Genomic DNA, 7,319 nt, shown 5'->3' on the forward strand with positions numbered 1-7,319 from the left:
GGGGGGGGGAGGAGAGGATGAGTACGAAGCATATGGAAAATGAATCACCACACAACTTGCTGTAAGACTGGAATGTTGGTTTACACTTACAGATACATTTTTCCAACGACGGAGCTTTTGCTGGTTACCATTGTTTTCTGTTTTTAAACCTCCCGCGTTGAATTAGTGACAGTACAGGTGCGTTATCGCCACTCCGACACCGCCTTGTACGACGCGCCAGTTTGAGCAGGCGGTGTGTAGTGCGTTTAGTGTGTTAGCGGACGGCCGGGCGCACGGACGGCACGCACGAACCGCACGAAGCAGCACGAAGTGGTCCTTGCGTCGCCATTCCGCGCCAGAATTGGGAAATCTGTGCATGACTTAGCCCGAGTTATTTTAGTTGTTTCCTTTATATTCATTTACCGCTGAAAAATCCGGCTTTGGCGAAGTAGTGGTGCAATGAACCTCCGCTAGTGTTCAATTCTTGTGTGTACGTATATGCAGAGTTTCATGAGTATTTTCGGGCCGTGTTCCCGCTGTGTGTGTTATTTTCTTGTATTATACGATTATATGATAAACATTGCTTAATCACTTGCTCACCATTTTCTTACAGGGTTTGAACAAAGATGGACTTTTCGAAGGTGTGTCGCGTATGCGCTGAGACAGGAGTTTTGTTAGAACTTTTTGGCTCTAAAACCCAAACAGTATCTTATGCAGAGGATGTCAACAAATGCCTTTCTCTTGAGGTTTGTCGCTTGATCCTTTAGTTTATTCAAATAATCTTCCACGCTGCTTTTTTCACCCCTGGAATTTGTTTTTTGATCACTGCAGTAGCATTCATCTACCATACCATAATTAGACACTTTGTTTAAGTTAGTTGTACCTCATGTGTGTTAATGTTTATTACAGACGTCCAAAGGGGATGGTCTACCTTCACACATATGTGTCAGTTGCGTAGGCGCTATAAATGAATGCTTACGTTTTGTTAATAAATTGAAAAGCCTGAGTGGTGACAAACAAAGCCATCGGCGCAGAGGGTCAACAGACTCTAGTAAGTCCAAATGCTGTTACTTCTGTGAAAGCACCGAGAACCATCTATTCCCCTTATCAGAGGCATCTGTCAACAAAACCAACGACTGCTTTAGCGTGAAAGTTTCGGTAAGCTAGTAGTGTTGGCTGCTAATGCTTTGTGATGTTTCATTTCTGTCCTGCTAATTATAGTTTTTAATGTTTTCCTTCTGATTTCGTTGTTGCGTCTAGGACAAGGAAACAATATGCTATCGGTGTCAGTTTTGCTTAGACACAGTACATGATTTGAAATTGAAAGCATGTACATCCTTAAAGAAATTTTACAGTAATTCGTTCTCTGTCAAAGAGGTTGAGGTTAGTATAGTCATCTCTTATTTATTATGAAAGTCATTGTGTCAAATCAGATATTAATTATACTTCTATCTGCGCAGAAAACCTCCAACAAAAAAACTGAAAGTGTTGGTGAAATAGTAAAAACATTAAAAAATAAGTAAGTTTCTTCTTTGTGTGTGCTATTTTGAAATATGGATTATTATTGAAATTTAAACAGTGTCATTTATGCTTCTCTCCTTTCTTTTCTAGATTTAATGTGGATAAAAATTCAATGCTACCTAAAGTAGTCAAAGTCACTGTGGTCGATTTTGCTGTTGTAATAGGATCAGATATTTTGGCCAAAGGTTCAATTAATGTCAATGAATTTATGCAACTATTCCAACCTTCATCACTCAAAAACGGAGACATATCTTCTAGTGCAAAGAAAAAGGCTCGACAATCTTCTCTTAAACAAGAAACCAAGCAGGAAGTCTCTGACTCAGATACGTTTAAACCTCCAGGGCCAAAAAGCGCCCGTCCAGGTCCCAAACGGCATCAAAAAGTTACTTTTGATATCAAGTCAAGCAGTCTCCCCAAGGATTTTGGTGACTCTGAGGTGTCAACATCCACACCTAATGTACCCTCTAAAAAAAAGAGATCACGCATGGTTAGTGATTCTGATGATGAAAAGCCATCTAAGAAAACTTGCTTACCCAGTGAGTCTCCAAACTCCCCATCATCAACAACAAGTTTAAAGACTGACAGTCCCAGACAAACCAGAAGGAACTCCATCTCACCAGAAAAGGATGATAGAGTTGAAGAAAATATTAGCATTTCAAAAGATGAAACTATCCCAGAGACAGTCAAGCCTCCAACTAAGAAGAATTCCCCTAGACCCAAATCCAAGAAGACAACTAAAAAAGAATCTTCATCTTCTATGGAGAAATTGGATCAGATAGATAGTCCAGTACAAAACGATACTTCTCAAGAAAACGTATCAGAAAATTCACAAGCGGAAGAAAGTGAAAAATCAAGTAAGAGGAAAAGAGCCAGGAAAAATGATGGAAACTACTCCAAATTTTTTGGAGAAGATTCTCCATCTCCCCCGGCTAAAATTCAGAGGAAACGCAGAGACAGTGAGGAAAAAGATTTCTTTAGTTCTAAAGGAAAGAAGAAGCAATGGAAATCATCTGTGAGTGATGGTAGTGAGGTAGATGACCCCAGTAGTTCAATGAATGAAAGTCAAGTTGTTGAACAGCCTGATTTCTTGAAAGAACTTGATGATTTGTTAAGAAATACCCCGAAGTCGACTTTTAGACCTTTTATATGTTCTGTTTGCCGCGAGGGTTACGTCAGCACTGTGAAAGGAATGTTGCACAAACTAGTAGTTCATGACCCACACTCCAATTTGCTACTGAAGTTGACTCGGTGTGATGATGATGGAGAAATGGAGAAATTAAAAGAAATTATTTTCTTTAGATTTGGTAGTACTGCTGCAGCTGAAACTTCAGATGTTCAAAGTAATGTGGCACTGAACAATGATGATGGTGCTGTATCCGATGATGATCTGTTCCCTGACATTCAAGCAAAATCTGCAAAGAAAGCAGTTTCCAAGGATTTATTTGAAGATCTTGTCAGCAGCACTAGTTACCACAACATCTCTGAAACCCCAGCTGAAGAACCTCAAACAACATCTAAAGAACCTGAAACAGCCACTGCAGATCCTAAAGGAACAGTTGATAAACCAGAAAGCACAGCTTCAGAACATGAAGATGTTGCCAGTTGTGAAGAAACAATGGAGACTTCATATGAAAAAGGAGCAGATGAAGATAAGTCGAAGAGTGAAAACAAGGGTTATTTGACATCTGAAACTGTGGAAGATGATCACACTGAGAAGACAGAGGAAGATAAGCGAAAAGATGATTCTGTGGAGAATGAGAATGATGTTATTCAAAATAAAGAAGATGGAACAGATTTTGAAAATTGTGAAAATGGTGAGAACTCTTTTGATAATTTGGACCCTAGCAACAAAACTCAAGAGGAGCAGTCAACAGATGAAAAAGAGAAGGGCAAGGTCCCAGAAGATGCTGCAAGTATTGAGGACCAGTCTAGGAATCAAGATGAAATGTTAAAGGTGAATGAAGATAAAGAGGACCCAAGTGGTGTTCCGGAGGAGGCAGAGTCGGAGAAAGAGGAAGAAAGTGAGTCTACAGAGAAGGACATTGTAGAAAGTGAAAGTAAATTACCAGACAACGATGAAGAGCCTAATGTTTGTGAAAGCGATGTTAAAGAAAAGGCTTCCGTTGAATCTGATAGTGAAATTGAGAGTGCTAAGGTGTCTGAGGATTCTGACTCGACAAACAATCATGCGGGGAAAGGTATCTCTGAAATTCAAGACGATGGTTTGAGTTCTGAGAAAACTGATAACAGTCCTCAATGTGAGGATTCTGATGTAAATAAGGATATCATTGAGGATGGTGAGTCTGTTAACCAAAAACATGTTGAAGAATCTGAAAATAGCAAAGGCAATTTGGAGGATGAATGCTTAGTGCAAGATGAACATAAAAGTCAGTCAGAAACTGAAAAAGAGGAAAGAGATGAGAGAGCACCTGAAGAAGCTCGTTGTGAAGGAATATTGGTTGGTGTTAATTAAAGTGCAGCATTGTAACTTGTTATGCTTGTTGATGAAACACATCCTTGATCTTTTTTATGTTGTGTATCTTTTGTTATTCATTTTATTTTTGCTTTGACACTTGAATCTTTTTTAAAAAAAGTAACACATTTTAAAGTTGATTAGTCAGTTTTCTTTATTTGTTAATCCTTCAATGAATTCTGGAGACAAAATTTATTTACCTGGTAAATTCATTTTTAAAGTTTGTAACTTAAAGTTGAAGTTAAAGCAAGTAACTGGCACTTTTCTATCACGAATTGTCTTTATGTATGAGTCTTGATGTACGTTATGTCAGCAATTATACCTTATAGCATATGAAATTGATGATTTTTACCTATTCAGTTGTAGCTTCCTCTAGTGCGTCCAAAGACTGATTGAGGTCTAAACTATGGGTGGCAAATAGGTACTCTTGCTTGTAAATTGTTACGTATTTTTTAATTTGTTGTTAGTGATTGATCACATATTAATTATATTTGTGTACACACATCTGTACTTTTTGTATGCTGATGCTGATGGTAGACTCCCAACATGAATACAAAGTTAGATCTAGTGCATAGCAAGTGCAGTATTAAATAATTTTCTGGCACAAGCTAACATGACCTACTTTTGAATGTCACCCGCTATAACGATAATCACTACCACGGTAGTCAGAAATTTGATCGGAAACACGCGCTGCGATCTCTTTCGAGCGCATGTGGTCGCGGAGCACACGCGACATTGAGCCCACGTAATGCGAGTAATGCGGCCCGATTTCAGGCTGTGGACGACATGTGGATAGGTTTGAATCGCTCCGAGGCTGGCAGGACTGCATGGCGGGGACAGGGGAATGATCCGCCTGGCTGACCAATGAGGGCGCGTCCGAACGTCACTCGCCGCCTCTGTCGCACCCGTGCTGCAGAGGCTGCTCGCCGGCTCTGCTTTAGCGAATCTATGCCCAGGGCACCTTTCCCCCATCTCGTTCAGTGACAGGAGTGTTTTGCCGTTCCACTGCTGTCTTTCTCAAGGAAAAATGCCTTTACACGCCTTATTGGGCTCACTCGATGTGCTCGATGGCTCTGTGGGGACATTTTAACAGCACCCCCCCCCCTCCCCCTGCACACACCATCCCCGCTTTCCTGTCGAATCTCTTTGCGGTTTGTGTGTCTTTAATCGCCCTAAAGTCGCCCGCACAAGCCTCACCGCGGCTGCTCGCCCTCTGCCGACGACAGTCACGGCTGCGCAAGCTCAGTCGATCGGCGTGCAAGCATCGCGGTAAACTCTTTCGCCGATCCGACCGTGGACGATGGCGGCGCGGCCCGGTCGGGTCTCGGACTCTAGCGGACGGGACGTGCTGGCGTTTGCGTTGAGTTGCGGTGTGCGTTGCGCCTGAGAGCGCTCGCCGCCGCCGCCGCCTCCCGCCGCCCGGTGAGAGAGGGGAGAGAGTGAGACAGAGAAAGAGAGCGGGGCCAGCGCGGAGTGAGAGGGAGCTTTGAGGGGGGGGGGGGTTGAGGAGCCTCGCTGCGCCCCACCGTTGCCGCGATGGCGGCGTGGCCAGTGCCGCGAGCGCGACTCAGTCGCCTCCGCCACGCCGCGCCGACCTGACGTCCGTCCCACCGGCCGCCCGCCCGCCTGCCTGCCGCCCTGCTTCGCGTCCACGGGGAGCCGCACCGCGCCGCCGGGCCGCGTCCACGGTCGGGCTGGATAAAGCTGGGGCTGGAGCCGCGAGAGCCGCCCGTCCCCGCCGCCGCCACCCGCGGCCCCGAGCTTGGTCGGAGCCGACCCGGGCTGCACGCCTGACACTTGTTGTTGTTCCGGCCGAGGCGCGAGCTGCGCGAGGTAGGCGTGGTCCGGTCCGCGGAGGGAACCGCGACCCCGCGGGGCCGGCGGCCAGCGCGCCCGCGAGTGTGAGAGAGTGCGTGGTGATCTCGCAGTCGAGTGTCCCCGACTAGAGGAGTGGCACACAGTGTTCGCCTTGCGCCGTTCCATCATACCTTTGCCCAGAGGTCGCGGCGGGCATTTCAAGTGCCGCGCGCGCGTGTGTGCGTGTGAGTGTGTGTGTGTGTAATCGCCAGTACGTGCACTGTGGATAACAGCTGCTGATTTGGATTCTCCACCGTCGTCCACGCACACCTGGATGCTGTCACACTGGTAAGACTCAATGTGCCTATTAAAATTAACAATTAACAAAAAGAAAAGAAACAACCTGTAAATATGCGTTGCATGTTCGTGTCCGGGTGTTATTTTGTTGTTCGTCATCTAAATTACTGCAGTGTGGTGCCCTCTAACCCTTCTAACCTTACCACATGGTGCATCCCCTTTTGCATTACCAAGTTCTTGATTTATTTTTTACGGTAGTTCCTCCCGCCCCACCTTTTCAAAAACTAACAGCAGGAGCAAGTCCCTTTCTCCTCCGTTTTCTCTCTAGCCTACCAGGTACCACGGTGTCGCTCATGCGGGTCATAATGCCTGGCGTAGGTTTCGTTCGGCTACCTCCCCGCCTCGACGGGAGGTTTGCTCCTCAGAAGAATGTGGATCCTACAGAGCCGTTTTCGCAGTTGCGTCGAAAGTGTTATCCAAGGGGTAACGAACGGTCGGTTCGGTCTCACCGCTTGCCCATCGTATCGTCGCCAACCGTACCGTGGCGCCTGACGGCTCCGGTCGGATAGGCAACCCGTTCGCACACCTGCCTGGCGGACCAGCATACCGCCGCTGGCCCCGGTACTGTATGGAATGTATGGGAGAGCCCAACATGTCTGTCAACCCCGGCAAATGCAAAGCGCCGTACAGGGTACTATAGACAGGCAGACCGGCTGTGGCCGTCGGCCAGACAGTTGGTCGGGCGGTGGTCGGGCGGTCAGACACCGAGTCCTGGACTCCCTTGCGAGTCTTGTGCTCGGCGAGCGGGTCCGGTCCCGACCGTCCCGACCGGTCGGCCAATGCCTCGCGATCTTTATTGCTCCGATTATACTGCTCCTGCAGAGGAGTCGCTGCACGGCGCGCCATCGCCTCGGCGCGTCGCCTCAATTAAAAGTTTTGAACGGAGCGCGCGAGAAAATATGTGGAGGGAAAGGGATTCGTTATTCCTGTCTGTTGTGGATGCCGTTTTGCACGTTTCCGGTTTTCGTCTGGTTATGTGTGGTGTGGTGTTGCACCGTTACCAACAACAACAACACGACCGTGTGGAGGTGAGGAGGTACGTTCCCCGGCAGCCATAACGTTCGACATTCCGCGACCCAGTCAAACTTTATTTGCGCTGCTCCTGTATGGTCTTCGACAATGGCGAAGACGATCGTGATTATGATGAGAAGTTTCGCACGTTTGCCGTTGCTGGAATGAGCTGGGGGGGGGG

At 46.6% G+C, this 7,319-nt stretch overlaps 3 protein-coding genes across 3 annotated transcripts in view; 2 read left to right on the forward strand and 1 right to left on the reverse strand.

Moving 5' to 3' along the window:
- Nucleotides 1–7,319, reverse strand: part of LOC113210003 (ion transport peptide) — a 189,205-nt gene that overhangs the window by 90,670 nt on the left and 91,216 nt on the right. The gene's annotated exons all lie outside the window — the stretch shown is intronic.
- Nucleotides 248–4,585, forward strand: LOC113210008 (myb-like protein V). The gene is made up of 6 exons (XM_026427806.2): nt 248–469; nt 593–725; nt 889–1,137; nt 1,240–1,362; nt 1,440–1,498; nt 1,591–4,585. The coding sequence occupies exons 2-6, from the start codon at nt 606–608 to the stop codon at nt 3,971–3,973; spliced, it is 2,934 nt and encodes a 977-aa protein (XP_026283591.1). The 5' UTR covers nt 248–469; nt 593–605; the 3' UTR covers nt 3,974–4,585.
- The window catches only part of LOC113210007 (uncharacterized), a 43,322-nt gene continuing 41,544 nt past the window's right edge, over nt 5,542–7,319 (forward strand). Inside the window, exon 1 of the mRNA XM_052273849.1 lies at nt 5,542–6,118. The gene's annotated coding sequence lies outside the window, so the exon portion shown is untranslated. The remainder of the gene's footprint in view (nt 6,119–7,319) is intronic.

The sequence above is a fragment of the Frankliniella occidentalis genome, unplaced genomic scaffold (genome assembly GCF_000697945.3).
Source record: "Frankliniella occidentalis isolate FOCC.00 unplaced genomic scaffold, Focc_3.1 Scaffold7, whole genome shotgun sequence".
NCBI classification, from domain to species: Eukaryota; Metazoa; Arthropoda; class Insecta; order Thysanoptera; family Thripidae; genus Frankliniella; species Frankliniella occidentalis.

Bases quoted from the DNA above. Each gene is read 5' to 3' on its own strand.
- LOC113210008 (XM_026427806.2), top strand. From the start codon at position 606: ATGGACTTTTCGAAGGTGTGTCGCGTATGCGCTGAGACAGGAGTTTTG. The intron at 1,138-1,239 runs GTAAGCTAGTAG...TGTTGCGTCTAG, and splicing joins GCTTTAGCGTGAAAGTTTCG to GACAAGGAAACAATATGCTA. The intron at 1,499-1,590 runs GTAAGTTTCTTC...TTTCTTTTCTAG, and splicing joins GTAAAAACATTAAAAAATAA to ATTTAATGTGGATAAAAATT.